The sequence below is a fragment of the Sciurus carolinensis genome, chromosome 3, assembly GCF_902686445.1.
Source record: "Sciurus carolinensis chromosome 3, mSciCar1.2, whole genome shotgun sequence".
Taxonomy (NCBI): domain Eukaryota; kingdom Metazoa; phylum Chordata; class Mammalia; order Rodentia; family Sciuridae; genus Sciurus; species Sciurus carolinensis.
The window spans coordinates 15,390,526-15,413,083 of record NC_062215.1 but is presented as its reverse complement, the minus strand read 5'-3'; the positions used below and the strand labels follow the sequence as shown (position 1 = coordinate 15,413,083).

Below are 22,558 nucleotides of genomic sequence, written 5' to 3'. Positions count from 1 at the left end.
CAACTAATTAGAATATTCATGATATGTGGGGAGAAGATAGACGTATATGGGTATAACTTGAAGCACCTAAGAATCACGCAAGAATCATGCAGAGGCCCTGACCAATTACTGAGACTTCCTCAAGGTGAAGTTCGTTGTATACGTGCAGAATAGCAGTTTTTCAACCTCACTGGCAGCTTGCCAGGCGCCATCTTGGCCAGGCTCCACCTAGGGCCAGGGGTCCGGCCGAAACCCCGACAGTTCCCCCTTTTTTCTTTTAAAAGAAAAGCTCGGGACCAAGCCTGTCTTAGGCGGAGTGGTCAACTACCGTCCTTACCCGTCATCGGATAACTGTAGAGCATGCTACAGCTCCTGTCTTAGGTTGGTACGGCGTTACCTACTACCTTACCTGTCTGGTCAATGGTCCAGCCTTGCGAGCCACACTTGTGGGGAGCTGCCGGCCTCTAGGGCAGCCATGGCCTGATGGAAGATGATACGATCTCTAACTTGATCTCGGCGCATGCGCATGATAAGGCGTGTGAGGAAGATAACAGTAATAACCATGAACATACAAAAGGCTCCCATACCTGCCCATTGCTTACAAAGCTGAAAGAGGAGGATAGCCAACTTAGCACTTCGGACATAGGGGCTACATTAACTCTAGTAGCATTGAGACTAACAATTTGAGATCTAAGAATAGCAGTAAGATTATCAAATTCGTAAGACCAGTTTGTTTGTAGCTGAGCAGACAAGATTCTAGACAAGTTTGCTGCATAGCTGAAGTTATGGTAAGCTACAGGTGTAACGCACAGTCCCGCCAGATGATAAATACATCCCACGTTTAACAGTTCCTGTAAAATGTCCATTTGTTCTTGAAGTAAGTCCACTCGCTGGTTCATAAGGAGTATGCCTGCTGTTAGATGTTGGTTTAGGGTCTCTTTAGTCTGTAAGGCTGCAGCTATATTTTCGGCCAAGTGATTGACTGCTGTTGCTGTAGGTATGGCAGTTGCTAGTGCTGCTGTTGCAGAAACCACTATTGCAGTGACCATAGCCGCTGTGATGTCAAATTCTCTCCTGTTTCTTGATAGTAACACTGGCAATTTTGCATCTGTAACAGAGACTGGGACTGGTAGGAAGGTAGGAACACACATTAAGTCTGCCAGCAGGAACCTAGAAGCATTTTAGCACAAATCTAAAGTACAATTGAAAGAAGCAGTTGTTTTGTTACATAGTTGAACTGTTCCTCCTAAGAGACTAAAAAGAGGTAGTAAGTTAGTTTATTCCGTGGAAACACACAAACTGAGCCACAGCTCCAGTAAAGCACCGAGTTACCCTTATTACCCAGAGTTAAAAAACCCCAAACAAAGAGACAAAGAGAAAGTTTATCTTTAGGGGACCTGAAGGTCTCCTCTATTCCCCCTTTTTGTTTATAAAGAACATTTTTGAGGGTGAGATGTGTATGTTCAACAATACCTTGTTTTTGTGGGTTATAAGGTACATCTGTGGTTAGAGTTATTTTAATTTTAGTGAGGAATTGGTTCTTACCAATTTTAGTTTTTAAAGAAAAATTTAGACTTTATAACGTAGTACAATCTTTAACAGTTGTTTAACCATAATTGTATAAACCCCTATTTTTAAGACAATTGTTCTAAAGAATAAAACTTAAGAGACACAAAGTTAAGAGTAAATTAGTGTTTCTAAGAAATCCTTGTCATTTTACCATGTCATTTTACCCTATAGATTGAACTTTGGCTTATATCAGAACATTAGTATTTTACCTTAGGAAAAACCTTAAATAGCTTTAGCTGTTTTACATACACACAACCAACTTAGTTACACACAGACTTGTTGAAACTTGCCCTTTGTTACACACAGACTTTTTTATCCAGAAACATTTTTTTTTACCTTTTACTAAATATATTTTTATACCCAGAACCTTTTATTTATTTATTTATTTATTTTTATCTGTTGACACCTTTTTGTTCACATTTTGAAACAACTCTTATGAAATTTCTGAATTTAGATAAATCACCCTATTTTAATAAGATTAAATATTTTGTTGTTTATAGTACTCTTAATTGAAACACAGTTGAAACTTTTGGGACCCTTTATATATAGAATTCCACTTGTTAGGACATAACTTTTAGTAACCTTGTTTTTAGTTTAGTGATGGCACAAAGCAAGTTTAAACCCTTTTTATTTACCAACCTATGAAAACACCAATAATGTTTAAGTATGATACCCCATGTAATTTAAGAAGTTAAAAGTACTTGATGTTATTTAACAATTAGCATTTTAACTTTGTAAATTAACCAGACGTCTCTACAAACACATTTGAGTAATCCCATACATGTTAACTCCAATTTATTTATTTTATAAAAACCGAGATATCAGACAAGTGTCCTGAACAGGATCCGTTGCCTCTTTCCTGCTGAAGAAAAGTCCTAGAAGTAATTGATATTAGACATTGTTTAACATTAACATTTCATTAGTTTGACCACCTGGAGACTTGTAAGTTATTTTTAAAAATATTTTACTTTTATTAGTTTACCCAATTTAAATTGAACCCTTTTAAATCACGTGAATAAAAGTATTTGGATCCATTTTTAAATTTTAATTTTAAGAGCTCTCAGTTTTGATGCAGATAAGACATAACACCAGACAGTACGACATACAAATAACACAAAATCAAAGGCCTTGTAATTTATAGGTAAATGTTCATTGCAATGAAACAGCTGTTTAAAAAACTTCAGTTGAATAAAAAATAGAACTGATCAAAAATAAAATCATTAACCTAGGTATGTAGGATTAAAATTATGAGCTCAAAAATACAGCATTAAAGAAAAAAAAAACAAAACAAAACAAGAATCCTGAAGAATAAGTCAGTTTTATGCAGCGGCCCAGGAATTTAAAACGGACACTTTTTTTCTTCTTTTCTTCTTATCTTTAGGTTACCCCCCTTTTCTCCTTGAGACGCTGTAGTCACATTCCAATGTGGCAGGGGGAGGGAGGATCACCCAGGACTTTACTTTTTAACCCCTTTTTTACCTGGTTGAGAAATCAGGTTAGGTTTGAATGCAGAAAATCACAAAACATTATTTTTTACTACTTTTAAGGAATGGAGCTGCTGAGCTCTCTGCCTAGGGGGACCCTCCCCTAAACTGATTTTTCTCTTTGTGCTCTGTTTGTGGTTTTATTTGTACTTTCTCCTTTTTTTTTTTTTTTTTTTTTTTTCCACTGCGCCACTGCATATTTTTGTAAGCTCAACTCTTTTGAGTAACTCTTTTTTTTGTAACGCCTTTTTTTTGTCTTCTAGCTGCTGCCCTATGCCCTCCAATTCCCTTAATGCCTGTTGACTAATTGAACCAGCTTGAGAACACTTTGTTTCTTCACTAATTTTATTTAACTCCATTTCTGAGAGTCCCTCTTCGCTCTCATCAGAATCTGACTGAGTGCTAACAGAGCCCTTTTGTGACTCTTCTTTTACCTTTTCTAACACTTCCTCTCCCTGCGCAACTGCCTTTTGTAAAACCTCCCGAGGGGAACGCAAACAAGTTCTGACTAATGACCAAACTGCTAACGTCCCTGGGAGCGTTACCGGACAGCGCTTTAAATCTCCCCCCGGGTGTTCCCACTGTGGGATAGTTAACAATCCTTCTTCCAGAAACCAAGGTGAAATCTCCTCTACCTGCTTTAAAAATGCCCAAGCAGTTTGTCTTTAAGGAAGTGCCGTTAGCTTTAAGAATTTCTTTCAAGGGACCTTCCATTCTACATCTAGCAACCTCGTTCCCCATTTTTTGAGGAAACTTTCACCTCTCGTTCCTAGGAACTTTATCACAATCACAATATTATCGTCTCTAGGAAACCTCCCTGTCCACTGACAGATCTGGGTGCACACTTTCACCGATCCGTTGCTCACCTCACTCACCTCTCCGCGGCACGTAAGATTCCCGGGTTTCGGCACCACTTGTCGCTCCCGCCAGCAAGAACGACCCGGAGACGTGATGGGTGGCAAACTTCCCTATTAACAGCTGATTCTTCTTTTATTTCTTCCTCTTTTAGGGAAGTTATTGTCACTTATATAGGTTATATCAACTAATTAGAATATTCATGATATGTGGGGAGAAGATAGACGTATATGGGTATAACTTGAAGCACCTAAGAATCACGCAAGAATCATGCAGAGGCCCTGACCAATTACTGAGACTTCCTCAAGGTGAAGTTCGTTGTATACGTGCAGAATAGCAGTTTTTCAACCTCACTGGCAGCTTGCCAGGCGCCATCTTGGCCAGGCTCCACCTAGGGCCAGGGGTCCGGCCGAAACCCCGACAGTGGTGTCAGTGGATTCTGTAATTGAAGTACCTTGCTTTGCTTGGGCTGTTTGTTCCCTCGCTTTTTCATTTTGTGTGCCTACACATCTAACAATATGGATCTGGGGCAGTAGAGTTTCTACTATGTGAACTTAACAGTATCCCTGAAGGTTTTAGTACCTCACTATTTGGGGGAGACAAATAATATCAACCACCACCAATGCAAACAATTTATAGCATGAAACAAAGTAGTTCCTACTATGATGTCTACAATGTTAACTATCACAATAAATAGAAATGATATGATCAGTTATTGCCTACAATAAAAACAGCAAGTTTGCAAAAGGGTTTACATTTTCAAATGGTGGACAGGGAGAGAACAGAAGTGGTATGAGATGTGATGATTACGAGGGAGGAGGAGAGAAGACAGAAGTAAAAGATTAAATTTAGGAAGAGTGAAAGGGAGAACAATAGAGATTGACTTTTAGGAGAAGAAAAGAGAGAATCAAGGGAAACAAGAGAAAAATATATATATAAAGCAAAACTTGAAAATAAATTAAAAATAAAAGAACACAAAACTAAAATATACTAATCAAACATCCTAGTTCACACACACAAAAAAAATCCATGTAAAATAACTACCTTCAAAAATGCTAGAAATGAGAAGAAAAGAAAAATAGGACACTGTACAAATGTCCATATACCATTAAGGTCACAATTAAATAGCAAAACATAATTTTTAAAAGAGAAAAGAAAAAAAAATCTTGATGAAAACTTACAGAATTTTTTCCATTGGGGTTCAAAATATTCTCAGCTTCTCTTCTCAGCAGTTTTAGGTGGGGGTCTTCTGGAGTGTAATGCTCCACCCTCTGGATTGCTAGAATGAGAGATGTAATCCCGTAGGCCCAGCTCCTTGAGGCAGGGTTTAGGCTTAGGGAGGCTCCTGCCTCTTCACTAAATGTAATTGGTCTAGAGATTTTAAATCAGCACATTTCCAGTGCCCAGCACTTGCTGGTCCATGCTGGAGGACTTCAATGGGTTCCACTCCTGTGGGGGAGACAATTCTAAATCCCTGTGTCAGTTGCAGACCTCACATTTCCTCCTTTTGGGTTCAGTCTTCAATTTCTCCCAGCTCTTCTGAGTTCCCAGCCAGATGTATCTCCCAGCTAGTCCTGCAAACAGTCAGATTGGAGGAGTTGGGATAGAGTCAGGTGAATTTCTGTGATCATTTGTCCCCCGTGTAAACCTCTCTCCATGTTTGATTTTCTTCTGGTCACTTAAGCACACTCTGTGCCGTCCTGCTTGTGTTTATTGGGCCTATATTTGGACCACACTTGGGTTTGCCAGGAATGGCCTCTCTCAGTTGCCCCGGTGCTGTGGCTGCAAAATGGTTCTTCCTTTGTCTTCTACAAGTTGCCTGGAGAGATGGAGGCTTCTTCCCCCACAGCGAGTGTGCAGCGAGTCCTTTAGGTTTGTTGGGCAGTGTTGGTTTTATGCCAAGGAGTAGCCAGGAACTCGACCTCCTCTATTATGACATCTTGGATCTCTACTTCAAAGGTTTTGATAAATTATCTAAAATACCTGGCAGATAGTCCATACTCAATGATTGTCTGCCACCTTTCTCTGTATTCTTAATTAAATATTGGAAAGGAGAACATTTAAAGATTTTTTCACATATTGAATATTAATTCATAAGAGTGTGAAGTAGAAAAATTCCTAAAGAGCTTAAAAACCTAAAAATTAAGTTTGAATTGGCTCTTTTAAAATATTGAACATTATAAAAATAATCCATATAATTTATAGAATTGCTTACTTAGAATTTGTAGTATAGTTAAGATGATTATAAACATGTATATTTTCTTCAAAAGAGTAAATTAAAGTATTAAAATTTTAATTTTTAACAGAGGCAGATCATTCATTCTAGGATAATAATGCATAGGTAGATTTTTGTTTTCTTTTTCCCATTATGTCAAAGGAAAAATTTTTACCATTGTATTTCAAATAGCATCTTATTTTGTCAACATGTCTAATTATATTTTTATTCAGATGTAGTAACTTAAGTAATAACAGCAGAACCAAAATAATATTTAAAATATTTAAAATTGGATTTAAAAGTATTTGCATATTGCAACAAAAATGATTGCCTATCATTTTGAATATCCTTTTGCTTGCTAAATTATTTTTATAAATCTGATTAGTTAAATTAGTGGAGTGCTTTATTAAGTTGCTGAGGTCATACTGGAATCAGATGTAAATATTTTCTGCTCATTTATGTACTATCTTATGTTTTTAGAATCAGTTGACTGAATTATGCTATACTTGCTAGATAAGCCCTCTGCAAAATAAAAAATACTTGATAAATATATTTTATATATGTATTTGATTATTGCCAAACCTTACATCTAGTAAGTATTCTTAAAAAAGAAACTTTATATAAACAGTGAATTTAAAAATGAACTGTGTGTTTTAAAAAGAGACGAATGTAGATACATGTGCTCTTTGACAAAATAAATAAACTACAGTACTGTAAGTAGAGACGGGGCAAGATACTTCTTTCAGTTAAGTTAAAAATAAGATAATTGGTTATATAAGATAAAGAATAAAGGAAATTGTTGAATCATCAATACATTCTAAACTTGACTAAAATAAAAAAAATTATAGGCATTTAAATCCCTATGTTAAAACTTTAGCTTCATTTAGTCTCAATTGTTTTATCTTTGATATACTTTATGACATTCTCAATCTATTGATTTGTTTTACTCTGACAACTTTATTTAGGTAATTTTTGTTTCTATTTAATAAAATTGAGGAAATTAATTAAACTCATTTGATATAACTTTTAAAAGTTTCAGTTCTAGTACTTGTTTCTTGAAAAATGAAGATGTATATAATGAAATGGATTATTCTCATATAATTTAAAAACCATGGCAAAAGCAAACTCAAAATTCAATTCTTATTCATATTTCATAGGTTTATTTTTTTATTTTCTAAAGCGTATAAAGGTAATTTTATCACAGTAAAAATACATCTTATGACAACTTAAGAGAAATAAATAGCTGCCATTCATTTAAACATTGCTTTAAAGCAGGATTGCTAAACTGAAATTCTGTGAATAGACTTCATAGTTGATAAAATTACTGCATAATATGAAGAGGAGAATGTCTACATATTGCAGAGGGGCAAACCCCTGGCACTTCCATTAGACTTTTAGACTGGAATGTAAACCACCCCTACAAGAGTAAAAGTAAGAACCATTTTTTTATATGGGGAAAAACATCCTCAAATATTTTAATGATCCAGATCATATGAACAGAAATGATAGATTTAGTAGATTTTAAGATCTAGAGGGCTTCAGGGAAGATTTTATGTCAGTTTCATTTTCCATTTGTTTATGCTTCTTTTTTTAATGTTATGCAGATGGAGGGAGCGAGGAACCACCGGATCGAAGACAGTCAAGTGTAGATTCTCGCCAAAGCCGCTCTGGGCAAGGTAAATTTTGCCATTCTTCCTTTCTAATACTTAATTTAGAGATATGGGATTCTTGCTGAGTCTAGTCTCATTATTCTCATTTTGCATTTAGGATTTAAATGATACAATCTAAAATTTCTATATGATATACTTTATTTAAACTATAAGAAAATTAAAAATGGTCTCATGTCATTTTAAAATGATATTAAGGTTTAAAAGATTTTGGACAATATTATTTTTATGAGTATCATCATACACTGTTTTTTTCTAAATTTCATCAATATAATATTTGTTGTCCTAGCTGTCTCAGAAATGGCAAAATCGTTTTATTTTAGGCTCTTCCTACTTTTTTCTTTTTTTAGCCTAAATTTTTTATTGTAGACTTTTAATTTTTTGGAAGTGATAATATAAAAACATTCCATATCTGTGAAATCTTCTGATGGGCCTTTCCTAACAAACATATTTAAAACAGCATGACTATCCCTTCCCATATTCCTCTTCCTTCATAGTAATTATCATCTTTATGTTTACTGTTTATGTTTTCTCAAAATAGAATGAATGTTCCATGATAACACAGCTTTTTGTCTGTTTTGTTTACTGCTGTATCCTGTCAAGAAAAAAAAATATATGAAATACAGTAGTTATTAAATAAATGTTGTTAAATGAATGAATTATCTCTTAAAAGAATAAGAATGGAGAACACAAACTGATGAATAAGCTACAGACCTTCAGGCCATAATTTACCGAGTTTGATTTTCAGAGAATCTTTAATAACAGCTAAAATAAAATAAATTAAAGCTTAAACTTATAAATTTGTAATGTTTTAACCCTGTAGAAACTCTATGTTCATTTACTCCATAATCCTGTTCCCTTTTTTCTCAACCATTACTCCTTTTTTAGAGCTGTACTATTAAATTATTTGTTACAAGATAAAAAGAGAGATAATATATTTAGGTTGCTTTGGAAATTTCAACTTACATTAGCACTTAATCTTAAATAATATGCATATAGTATTATGTCAGGAATTTGTCAACTTTTTCACTCCTCCCTATAAATTTATTTTTTTTATTTATTTTTATTTTTTATTTTTTAACCACATAAGGGAGTTTATTAAGCAAACAGAGTGTCTCCCTGCAGGGTAAGAGAGAAAATGAGAGAAAAAGAGAGAAAAAGAGAAAGGACGCACGTGAGAGAGTGTGAAAGGCCAGGAGGACAGAGAAGGCGAGTCAGAGAGAGAAAGCAAAAGAGAGTATAAATTTATTTTAATAAAAGAAAATTTAGAAAGAAAATAAGATCATATATGTAAAAGCCTCAAATAAAATTAATACAAAAGATTATAGTAATTGTTATTACTAAATACCTTAATTTTCATTAAATGACATGGATATGTCAAATTAATTGATCTTATTCTCTCTGAGATTTGTTGGTTAAATATTTTTCAAATCAATATGTATAATTGAATTTTAATAACAAAAGATGAACTTCAAACAGTAAAAACTGATTGCTGTGATCCAAGGTGAAAACTACCTGATCTTAATTCCAAGTAACCAGGAATTAGATCATCAGAGTTAACTGATACTAAATCAGTTTTCTTCACATTCTTAGGGATTTTCTTTCCACTGTCTTTTTTTTTTTTTTTTTTTTTTTTTACTAGTTGATTTTTTTTTTTAAACAAATGGGATACATGTTGTTTCTCTGTTTGTACATGGAGTAACAGCATACCATTTGCGTAATCATACATTTACATAGGGTAATGATGTTTGATTAATTCCATTATTTTCATTCCCCCAACCCCTCCCACCTCTCTTTTCCCTCTATACAGTCCCTTCTTCCTCCATTCTTGCCCCCATCCCACCCCCCATTATGTGTCATCATCTGCTTATCAGTGAAATCATTCGTCTTTTGGATTTTTGAGATTGCTTATCTCACTTAGCATGATATTCTCCAATTTCATCCATTTGCCTGCAAATGCCATAATTTCATTATTCTTTATAGCTGAGTAATATTCCATTGTATATATATATACCACAATTTCTTTATCCATTCATCAATTGAAGGACATCTAGGTTGGTTCCACAGTCTGGCTATGGTGAATTGAGCAGCTATGAACATTGATGTGGCTGTATCTCTGTAGTATGCTGATTTTAAGTCCTTTGGGTATAGGCCGAGGAGTGGGATAGCTGGGTCAAATGGTGGGTCCGTTCCAAGTTTTCTAAGGAATCTCCACACTGCTTTCCAGAGTGGCTGCACTAATTTGCAGTCCCACCAGCAATGTACGAGTGTACCTTTTTCCTCACATCCTCTCCAATACCTATTGTTGCTTGTATTCTTGATAATCGCCATTCTAATTGGGGTGAGATGGAATCTTAGTGTAGTTTTGATTTGCATTTCTCTTATAACTAAAGATGGTGAACATTTTTTCATATGTTTATTGATTGCTTGTAGATCTTCTTCTGTGAAGTGTTTGTTCATATCCTTAGCCCATTTGTTGATTGGGTTATTTGTAGTCTTGGTGTAGAGTTTTTTGAGTTCTTTATATATTCTGGAAATTAGTGCTCTATCTGAAGTATGAGTGGCAAAGATATTCTCCCACTCTGTAGGCTCTCTCTTTGCATCGCTGATAGTTTCCTTTGCTGAGAGAAAACTATTTAGTTTGAATCTATCCCAGTTATTGATTCTTGCTTTTATTTCTTGTGCTATGGGAGTCCTGTTAAGGAAGTCTGATCCTAAGCCAATAAGTTGAAGATTTGGACCTACTTTTTCTTCTGTAAGATGCAGGGTCTCTGGTCTGATTTCAAGGTCCTTGATCCACTGTGAGTTGATTTTTGTTCAGGGTGAGAGATAGGGGTTTAGTTTCATTCTGTTGCATGTGGATTTCCAGTTTTCTCAGCACCATTTGTTGAAATCTTTTCTCCATTGCATATTTTTGGCCCCTTTGTCTAGTATAAGAAAATTGTATTTATTTGGGTTTGTGTCCTTGTCCTCTATACTGTACCATTGATCTACCTGTCTATTTTGGGACACTATGGGAAACTATGAAAGCGGTACTAAGAGGAAAATTCATTGCATGGAGCGCATTCCAGAAAAGAATGAAAAGTCAACAACTAAATGACCTAACATTACAGCTCAAAGCCCTAGAAAAGGAAGAACAGAATAACAGCAAAAGTAGTAGAAGACAGGAAATAGTTAAAATCAGAGCTGAAATCAATGAAATTGAAACAAAAGAAATAATTCAGAAAATTGACAAAACAAAAAGTTGGTTCTTTGAGAAAGTAAACAAAATAGACAAACCCTTAACCACACTAACAAAGAGAAGGAGAGAGAAAACTCAAATTACTGAAATTCGTGATGATAAAGGAAATATCACAACAGACACCACTAAGATACAGAACATAATGAGAAGCTACTTTGAAAATCTGTATTCCAACAAAATAGAAACTACCGAAGACATTGACAAATTTCTAGAGACATATGTTCCTCCCAAACTGAACCAGGAGGACATACACGATTTAAACAGATCAATATCAAGCAATGAAATAGAAGAAGCCATTAAAAATCTACCATCCAAGAAAAGCCCAGGACCAGACGGATTCTCAGCTGAGTTTTACAAGACCTTCAAAGAAGAACTCATTCCAATACTTCTCAAAGTATGCCAGGAAATAGAAAAGGAGGGTACCCTACCGAACTCATTCTATGAAGCTAATATCACCCTCATACCCAAACCAGGCAAAGACACATCAAGGAAAGAAAATTTTAGACCACTATCCTTGATGAATATAGATGCAAAGATCCTTAACAAAATATTGGCAAACCGTATCCAAAGGCATATTAAGAAAATTGTGCACCACGATCAGGTGGGGTTCATCCCTGGAATGCAAGGATGGTTTAACATCTGTAAATCAATAAACGTAATCCATCATGTCAATAGACTTAAGGATAAGAATCATATGGTTATTTCAATTGATGCAGAAAAAGTGTTCGACAAAATACAACACCCCTTCACGCTCAAAACACTAGAAAAAATAGGGATAGTAGGAACATATCTGAACATTGTAAAGGCTATTTATGCTAAGCCCATGGCCAACATCATTTTTAATGGAGAAAAACTGAAACCATTCCCTTTAAAAACGGGAACAAGACGGGGATGTGCTCTTTCACCACTTCTATTCAACATTGTCCTCGAAACTCTAGCCAGAGCAATTAGGCAGACCAAAGAAATTAAAGGGATACGAATAGGAAAAGAGGAACTGGAACTTAAGCTGTCACTGTTTGCGGATGACATGATTCTATATTTAGAGGATCCAAAAACCTCCTCCAGAATACATCTAGACCTCATCAATGAATTCAGCAAAATAGCAGGCTATAAAATCAACACACATAAATCTAAAGCATTTTTATACGCAAGCGACGAAACAGCTGAAAGGGAAATGAGGAAAACAACTCCATTTGCAATAGTCTCAAAAAAAATAAATAAAATACTTGGGAATCAATCTAACCAAAGAGGTAAAAGATCTCTACAATGAAAACTACAAAACATTGAAGAAGAAAATTGAGGAGGACATTAGAAGATGGAAAGATCTCCCGTGTTCTTGGATAGGCAGAATTAATATTGTCAAAATGGCCATACTACCAAAAGTGCTATACAGATTCAATGTAATTCCAATTAAAATCCCAATGATGTACCTTACAGAAATAGAGCAAGCAATCATGAAATTCATCTGGAAGAATAAAAAACCCAGAATAACTAAAGCAATCCTTAGCAGGAAGAATGAAACAGGGGGTATCGCAATACCAGAACTTCAACTATACTACAAAGCAATAGTAACAAAAATGGCATGATATTGGCTCCACTGTCTTTTTATTCAAAAGAAATTTAAAAAGAGACATTTATAATAACTTGCATTAAAAACAGGAGTTATCAGGAGTGGGTGAACCTACACTTCTACTTTTGCTCATTTCAGGAATTCATTGAAAGGTCAGTAAAGGGGGATTAGAGAATAGACAGCATCTATGTAATTTTAGAAAATGGAAAGCATATTAATAATCAAAAACTGAACTCTAAATTCATAGCAGCAAAAATCAGTAAAACAATGTGAATTACCTTCTAGAAGTCCCCAGAAGCACAAGATTGATAGCATGTGGAAATGGAGGTGAAAGGAGGATTGTTTAGCAGTCAGTTGAAGAAGCATTGGGTTCTAAGGACCCTCTCCCAAGACCTAGCTAACCAGTCAGTTGGGCAAGTGCCTAATTCCCTACATCTAACCTTGAAAAAGCCTAAAATTTATTCTTTGAAAATGAGAGAAACCAGACTCCCTAGACTGGGAGACACCAGGCAGAACCAAGGGAAGGAGTCCTATGCTAAAAATAGGAGAATTAGATCCCAGCTATTTTTCTCCTTTCTTTATCCTACTGGACTCAGAATACTGGCAATTTAGGACTTTATCTTCCAGGCAGGAGATTGGAAAAGTCTTTTGGGGGACTCTAATGAAGAAAGATACACAAGATAATGCAGCCATGAAACAAGAAGGAGGTACTACAGAAGACCAATGTTATATCTGCTTAAAATGACTCTTCGACACTAAAATTCTGATGGCAGAAATCAAAGCTCATAGAAGTATTCAAAATCTTTACCACCAACACCTCAGACAGAGCATTAGTTTCCAGGATATATAAAGAACTCAAAAAATTTAATATCAAAAAAAGACAAATAACCCAGTCAATAAATGGGCTAAGGAACTGAACAGGCATTCACAGAAAAAGAAACAAGAATGGTCAAAAAATAAATTTAAAAGAGTGTTCAACATCCCTACAATTAGGGAAATGCAAATCAAAATTACACTGAGATTCCATCTCACTCTAGTCAGAATGGCAGTTATCAAGAATACAAACAATAATGGGTGTTGGCGAGGATGTGGGGAAAAAGGTACACTCATACATTGCTGGTGGAACCACTATTTGATCCTATTATCCCTTTCTTTGTTCATACCCAAAAGACGTAAAATCAGCATACTATAGTGATGCAGCCACTTCAGTTTTATAGCAGCTCAATTCACAATAGCCAAACTATGGAATCAACCTAAGGTACCCTTCAACAGATGAATGGATAAAGAAAATGTGATGGAATATTACTCAGCCATAAAGCAGAATGAAATTATGACATTTGCTGGTGAATGGATGGAACTGGAGAATATCAGGCTAAATGAAATAAGCCAGTCCCAAAAACACAAAGGCAGGATGTTCTCTCTGATATGTGGATGTTAACCCACAACAAGGGAGGATAAGATTAGAAGTTCATTAGACTAGACAAAGGGGAATGAAGGGAAGGGAGGCGGGGAATGGTAATAGGAAAGATAGTAGAATGAATTGGGCGTATCTGTACAACCACAATAAAGAGATCCTAATTGGAACAAGTTATACTTATTCTAAGTATATATAATATTTCAAAATATACTCTACTGCCGTGTAAAAAAATAATAAAAATATAAAAAAATTAAAAAGAATTAATGTTGAAGGCATCTCTGAAAAAGTACAGCAAAAGAACAGAGATGACAGGAAAGAAGTAAAAAATGAAACTTACTGAACCAATTCAAGGATTTCAGTATTCAGCTAATAGTTTTCAAAAGAAAGAACAGATGAAATGGGGAAGAAGTCATCAACAAAATGATTCAGGAGAATTTTTTGTACTGAAGAATGTGAGCTTCCTGATTGAAAAGGCTTATGTACAATGACTGAGAGTAGACACAAACTAGAGCACATTGTGGTGAAATTTGAAGTCATCGAGACCAGACAGTGATTTCATGTTTCCAGAGAAGGGAAACAAACAGACAAACAAGCAAACTTGTCAGTTGGCTTTGGACTTCTCAGTGGTGGCATTGGAAACTGAATTAAAAAAATAAAACAAAACATTGTCTTCAAAATTTTTGAGGAAAATAGTTTCAATCTTAGAATTCTACACACATGCAAACTATCCAATTCTAGTCTTTATATCACTGGTATTCTGTTCATAAAAAAATTTCCATCTCTCCGAGATTTTTGTGTCTCCTTAACTATAGCTGACAGTTGTGAAGTGGACTTGCCTTGGGCAGGAGTTGAAGGGAAAGATAAAAGAAGCAGCCAGGGATTTCCCCCATTCTCTCAGTTCTATAGGGAGGTCCCCTTTTTTCTGTGCTCTTGGCATGCAGTTCCAGGACTTGAATTTAGGCTGAAAGTTTCCAGATCATAAAAAACAACAGGAAGCTTCACTTGATGGTGTTTCAAGTTACAGTTTTCTCCCATAATTTGTTTACTACTATTTTCTTTGCAAAGTACTCAAATTGCTGTGTCATCATTCTCCCGAGGGTTTTCAGTTATATTCAGGGGTAACTGAAATGGTCTGGATATGATGTATACCCCCCCAAACTCCTCTGTTATTGCAAAAATATTCAGAGGTGAAATGATTAGATTATGAGATCCATAACCAAATTGGTAGATTAATTCATTTGATGGAATAATAATTTGAAAGGACTACTGTATGAATGATTAAGCATTGTCAGGTAAGGTGTGAAGAAGTAGGTCCGGAGGGAACAGGTCTCTGGGGTTTGCCCTTGGGGTTTACATCCTGTCCCCCAGCTCCTCCTTCTCTCTCTGTTCCTTTGCCACCCCGGGCAGAGCAGCCCTTCTCTTTCAAGCCCTTCTGCTTTATCTCTGGCCAAGAGCAATGGAGTTGACTGACCATGGACCTAATCTCTGAAACCATGAGCCCAAAATAAACTCTTCCTTCTCTAAATTGTTCTTGTCAGCTATTTTGGTAAAACTGACCAACACAGGGGTTTTAGTTACATTCAATTGAAGTGGAATATGCTTACTCCATTTTAACCTAGAGCCAAAGCCCTTCCAGTTTTATTATGATATTGTGTTTGCCTGTCTGGAGGAATAATTAGTATGCCACAAATATCAATCAACTAAAACATGCTTATCCATTCAGAACTGTAAACAACTGATATCCCCATTTAAGTGTATAGTACCCAATTATCTTCCCTGCCTGATTGTAGATACAGTTTCTATTTAATGTTTTTTCCCCAATAATAGAGGACATGTAAGGTGTCTGGTTCACATGGTCAGTGTCTTCTAGGCATGAGGGTCTTTTCTCCCCTGTGTGTTAACCAGTTATCTTACTCTCTGATCTGTCTCTCAGGTAAATGGATTCTGACTCAAATATACCCATACTCACTGCTCCAGTTTTTGGGCAGACACCTCTGGTACATTCTGCTTATCACATCCATGTGGGAGTTGGGAAATGGGCCTAAGTCCTTGTACCCCACTTAGTCAGATTGCTGCCTATGGTTGTTTTTCTCCTTGAATGTCTTGCTTCACTGCTTAAGCTAGACCTCAAAACACTCCAGGATCATAGTTATCTTCCTACACATGCTCTGGGCTATAATTTCCCCAATCCAGTTGTGATATATTTTTGTTTTACCTGTTTAAAATATTTCTCCTCAGTTATTGAAGAAATAATATTATTGACATTTTGTTGTATTTTGCAGTACAGTGTTTTCAGGATTTCTTTTCAGATACTTTTTTTTTCTTGGTCTTTTCCACACAACTCATATTGTTTCTAAATTATCATTATTTATTCTAAATTACCATCATTTCTTTCCTTTACTATTATAATAGCATTCTGAACTACCTTACATTGCTTTTTAAAAATAAGTAAAGGTCCCAAATTTGAAAATAAAACTCCCAGTAATTTCTTTTTTTTTTTTTTCCTTCCTTTTTATTACTGGGGATTGACCTCAGTGGCATTTAGCCACTGAGCCACATCCCTACCCCTTTTTTGTATTTTATTAGGAGACAGGGCCTTGCTAAGTTGCTGAGGCTGGGTTTGAAATCATACTCTTCATGCCTAAGCCTCCTGAGCTGCTGGGATTACTCGAGTGAGCCACTGCACCCAGCTAAAATCCCCATTAATTTCTTACCACATTCAGAATAAATTTCAAAGCCTATATCATTGCCTACACGATCTTGGTTCATTTACCTCTTTTTAATACCTATTCTGTGTCCTTCTATTTGCTCACTGACCCATTTTGTTTGAATTATGCTGGTCTTTTTGATCAAACATGTTAAGAATATTTCTTAAGCTCTTTCTTAACATAAAAGGACATAGATTTCTACTTAAGTAAAAGAGACTTCTGTGACCATTCCACCTAAATCCCAGCCCTAACCTTCGTAGTATTTATCACTACCTGAAATTAAACTTTTCATTTAATTATAATTTTAGATACTGGAAGGAAAGCTTCATGTGAGTAGGAATTTGTCTTATTTATTACTGTAGTCCTAGGACACTGGGAAGGTGTTTGAATGTGCCTAGGCCAAATATTGATTCAGTGTTCACTACTATTACTTTTGTAACTGAAAAAGTAGTGTCAGAAATTTGTTGAATGTAGGTAATTTGTCAGAACTATCAACCATCTACTGATTTGTAAACTGAGGCTCTTGCTATATGATTGTAAAACCTCAAGGTAGGTGGTTATTTTCCACTTGCCAGTAGCATATTATATAATTGGATTATATTGTTGACTATATTTTGTCTTATTTGTCAGTTGAATCTGTTTTCCTTGTAATTTAGTTCATTAACATTAGGGTCTTTGCATCTAGAATAATGTTAGTGCCTTGTATTTATGCCTTTAATTATGATGAAGGAAGCTCTGTAATTCTATAAATTTTGGTTCTGAAATTCAGGAATCTTGAGTGTCTTCATCAGTTTTTTTTTCTTGTCATTTTGACTCCATTCTATGCTTTAAATGATTTTTCCCCCTTACTGGTCATATATATGTAAATAGAATTTCATTGGTTCTAGATATTAAATAGAGGCATGAGCAAACATGATATCGTTGAAATTCAGTTTGAATTCACTTTTGAAAAGACACCATCATGCAGGAATTAGGTTTTGATATGTAAAATATGTAAGGGTGTATTAATGTCCATAAAACCAGCTTTTGCTGGAAGATTGGGAAAGTATTTGGCTTTGTATGATTCCCATTATTTACAGCCAGCTTTATTTGATTAATACATGCTGGTATGTCCATAATAATAATTTACTAAATTTTCAAAATGCTATATTCTGATTTTTTTACTTTCCTTGCCAATATGTAAAATATTTAGCAGATATGAAATGTTATATACTTGAAATATACAAATTTTCTTCAGTTCAGGAAAATTACAAATTTTTTTTTTGGTGGTACTGGGGATTGAACCCAGTGCCTTGTGCATGCTAGGCAAATGCTCTATCACTGAGCCATACCCCCAGCCCTAAGTTTTTTTTTTTTAATCGAACCAACTGTGGTTAGTTATAGAGAGTAATTTATCTCAATATTCATTTTTTACCTTATTTTATATATTGCATAGTAATATCACTAATGTACAGGAGTGTTGTGGTGTTTTAGTAGTTTACCATTCAGATAAAAAATATTTAAAGTTCAATAGAAATTGCTCTACAAAAAAGAGAAAATAATCCTAATGTTTAGTACGTATGTGCCACATTGTGGAACAGTGCCTTCTCATAATTTTCAGGATAATGTTATGAAATTGATATTATTTTTCATGGGAAAATACTTTCAATTTTACATTAATCTACAGCAAAAATTTTAAATCACATAGCAGTCTTTATTTCTAGGTCCTGTATTTCTTCTGAAGTTTAACTTATTGCTGATTATTTTATAACAATGTTTTCATAAAATTAAAATTGACCCTCTAACTAATGATTTCTTAATATCTTGGGATGTTAGGGATACAGTAGAACATTTTTTTTTGGTTGTACTTATATTTTTAAATGTGAGTTACAATGATTTCATTAAATATAAAAATATTTTATAAAACAATTCCTTTTACCCGCCCCTAAAATAACAATATTATTTGCATTCAGTCTGAATTCTTTCATACTTTTCTCTGAGTTCATACTAGCATATAGAAGGAGGTATATACACATATAACTTAATATTTATTTTAAATTTTATTTTATATTAAATTTTATTTTTTATAATTTGTTCTAATTAGTTATACATGACAGTAGAATGCATTTTGATGCATTGTTCATGGATGGAGCACGACTTCTTATTCCTCTGGCTGTACATGGTACAGAGTCACACCGGTTGTGTAATCATATAGGGTAATAATATCTGTCTTATTCCACTGGCCTTCCCACCCCCCATACCTCCTCCCCTCCCCCTCACTCCCTTCTGCTCAATCCTAAATTCCTTCATTCTTCCCTTCCCACCCCCACTATGGATCAGCATCTGATTATCAGAGAAAACATTCAACCTTTGGTTTTGGGGGTTTGGCTTATTTCGCTTAGCATTATGTTCTCCCGCTCCATCCATTTACCAGCAAATGCCATAATTTCATTCTATTTAAGGCTGAGTAGTATTTCATTGTGTATATATACACCACATTTTCTTTATCCACTCATCTGTTGGAGTGCACCTAGGTTGGTTCCACAGTTTAGCTATTGTGAATTGAGCTATTATGAACATTGATGTGGCTGCATCACTGTGATATGCTGATTTTAAGTCCTTTGAGTATAAACCAAAGAGTGGGATAGCTGGATCAAATGGTGGTTTCATTCCAGATTTTCTAAGCAGTCTCCATACTGCTTTCCAGAGTGGTTGCACCAATCTGCAGTTCCACCAACAATGTATTAGTGTACCTTTTCCCCCACATCCTTGCCAACATTTATTATTGCTTGTTTTCTTGATAATTGTCATTCTGACTGAGATGAAATCTTAGTTTTGATTTGCATTTCTCTAATTGCAAGAGATGGTGAACATTTTTTCATATGTTTGTTGATCGATTGTATTTCTTCTTCAGTGAAATGTCTGTTCAGTTCCTTAGGCCATTTATTGATTGGGTTATTTGAGTTTTTTTTTTTTTTTTTTTGGTGTTAAGTTTTTTGAGTTCTTTACATATCTATCCTGGAGATTAGTGCTCAATCTGAGATGTGTGTGGTAAAGATTTCTCCCATTCTGTAGGCGTCCTCTTCATGTTATTGTTTCTTTTACTGTGAAGAAGCTTTTTAGTTTGAATCCATCCCATTTACTGATTCTTGATTTTTACTTTTGCCCTTTAGGAGTTTTGTTAAGGAAGTCAAGTCCAAAGTCAACATGATGAAGAATTGGGCTTACTTTTTCTTCTGTTAGTCACAGGGTCTCTGTTCTAGTGCCTAAGTAAGATTTTTAAAAATGATATGCAGTTTTAGATTTTATATTCACTCCCAACAGTATTACATGCCATCCCTCCAAGAATATACTGAAACTCTTAATTTCTTAAAATCTCTCCAATGGACAAGTAACCCATAATTTATTACACTATTTTCTTATTTGTTAGTGTTCATAGTAATTTATTTAGAATCATCCTAAGCTTTGGAATATGCAGACACAAGCACATTTTGTGTCAGAACACATTAAGTATTCCACTTAGTAATATGATAATTGGCCTAATTGACATTAGAGGTCTTGTAGGAGCCACTTCATGCTTATCCATATTTATGAAAGAAAATGAATAAAAGTATGACCACGAAAAGATTGGGAAAGGTGTGTTGAACAAATTGAAAGGTTTTGATTTAAAATATCTAAAATTTTCTGGTAAGAGATGATCATAAAAACCACTTTGAAAAACTGTGAATCTTAGCTGGGTGCCGTGGTTCATGCCTTTACAAGGCTTTTATGCCTCTCAGTGCCTCAGGAGGTTGAGATAGGAGGATCACAAGGTCAAAGTCAGCTTCGGCAATTTAGTCATGCCCTAAGCAACTTAGCAAGACCCTGTCTCAAAATTTAAAAATAAAAAAGGTCTGGGGATGTGGCTCAGTAGTTAAGTGCCCCTGGGTTCAGTCCCGGTACCAAACAAACAACACTGTAAATCTTAATGAAGGATTAGAAACAGACGGATCACAAAAGTTGAGGAAGAGCCCATTAGTAAAGCCTGGGGTAAAGTTATTACAGAGTCAGTACATTTTTTGTTTTGTTTTATTTCTAGTAGATTGAAGAGCTGGTTCCCACAAGGGGGCAGGCTAACACAACTCAAAAAAGTTCACATCATAAATGTGGGTATGGTGGATAAGTAACATACCAAAATTAATTTTAAATACATCGTTGATTTACTAGGAAGGGCAAATTACTAAGGGTCAGAAAGGAGCAGAGAAGTGATTGACTGATCATCTCTTGACTGTATATTGGGGGTGTGTCAGTGTAACTATTCCCCATTGCATGTGTAGACTGTTGGCAAGTTGGACTTTCAGCTGTGTGGCGATAGATTAGTGTCAGTGAATGGAAATCCATATTCTGGGCTCATATAAACTCTATCTTGTTGTTAAACAAGGCAAACATAGTGTAACTGTACTGTTAAAGAAACTGACCAAGTCCCCAGAACAGGTCTTCTCCTGTTGGGTTAAGGAGCCCCTTTTCTGTAGAGTTCACTCTTTGGCAGGTATTCACATGAGCCATAGATTACTTTGTACTTTGTACTTTTTAAAAGAGGTCTTTCACCCCCAGATCTGTTTGTCATCACTTTTTGAATTGTTTTTTCCAAGTCCCAAATAGCCAGTCAAACCATTAAACATGGGTCAGTACCCAACAGTACCTCTCTCTCCTTACAGAGGAAATGAATAACCAGGTACCATGATAAATTTCTGCCACTGGGAGGGTTTCCTTTCACCACTGCCCTGCAGAACCACCATAGAGTAGGACTTATGCTGCATTTGTCTCTAGAACCATCATTAAACAAGGTCTGACTTTGTGGATGTGCGTGTGTGTGTGTGTGTGTGTGTGTGTGTGTGTGTGTTTATGTGTGAGAATTATTTTATTAGGGACAAATAGAAAAAGTTGAAAAATATAAGAATATGATTAAATTAGCTAAAAGCTTTGTAATCACTAAGTGAACCTTTTTTCTATGTTCTTAAAGTTTTTTTTCTTTTTTACATTTTATTGGTTCTTTTTAGTTATGTATAACATTAGGCTTCATTTTGACAAAATTAGAGAAGCGTGGAATATAATTTGTTCTAATTCAGTCCCTAGTACTTCCCCTTTTCCTTCCCTCCTTCCTTTCTCTGTTCCCTTCCCTCTACTCCACTGATCTTTCTGCTATTTTAGTTTTTTTTTTTTTTTTTGGTAATTAGTGTTTTATGGGTATACGTGATGGTGAGATTCACCATAATATATTCATATATGTACATATGAATGTGTCACATTAATTCTACTGTCTTTCCCTATCCCTGTCCTCCTCCTTTCCATTCATTTCCCTTTATCTACTCCACTGATACATTTTTTTAGTCCCCTGTCCCACATTATTTAGGATTATCTTCCACATTATCAGAGAAAACATTTGAACTTTGACTCTCTGGGACTGGTGGCATATTTCACTTAGCATGGTAGGCTCCAGTTCCATCCATTTACTGGCAAATCCCATGTCATTCTTCTTTATGGCTAATATTCCGTTATACATATATACCTCATTTTCTTTATTCATTCTTCTGTTGAAGGCACCTAGGTTTTTTTGATAACTTGGCTATTGTGAATTGTGCTATTATAAACATTGGTGTGGCTATGTCACTGTAGTATGTTGATTTTTAATCTTTCAGATATATACTGAGGAATGAGACAGCTGGGTCATGTGGTGGTTCCATTTTTTGAGAAATCTCCATGCTATTTTCCAGAGTAGTTGCACTAATTTGCAGTCCCACCAACAGTGTATGAGTATGTACCTTTTCCCTCACATCCTCCCCAATGTTTATTGTTATTTGTATTCTCGATAATTGCCATTCTGACTGGTGTAAG

General features: G+C 35.3%; 1 protein-coding gene and 1 non-coding gene across 2 annotated transcripts in view; one reads left to right on the top strand and one right to left on the bottom strand.

Moving 5' to 3' along the window:
• Nucleotides 1-22,558, top strand: part of Tanc2 (tetratricopeptide repeat, ankyrin repeat and coiled-coil containing 2) — a 476,564-nt gene that overhangs the window by 118,903 nt on the left and 335,103 nt on the right. The window contains 1 exon segment of the mRNA XM_047542811.1: nt 7,707-7,778. Within this exon segment, the coding sequence (XP_047398767.1) occupies nt 7,707-7,778 (72 nt within the window).
• Trnaa-agc (transfer RNA alanine (anticodon AGC)) lies at nt 17,969-18,040 on the bottom strand. Its single transcript has one exon. It is a non-coding gene; the product is annotated as a tRNA-Ala (tRNA).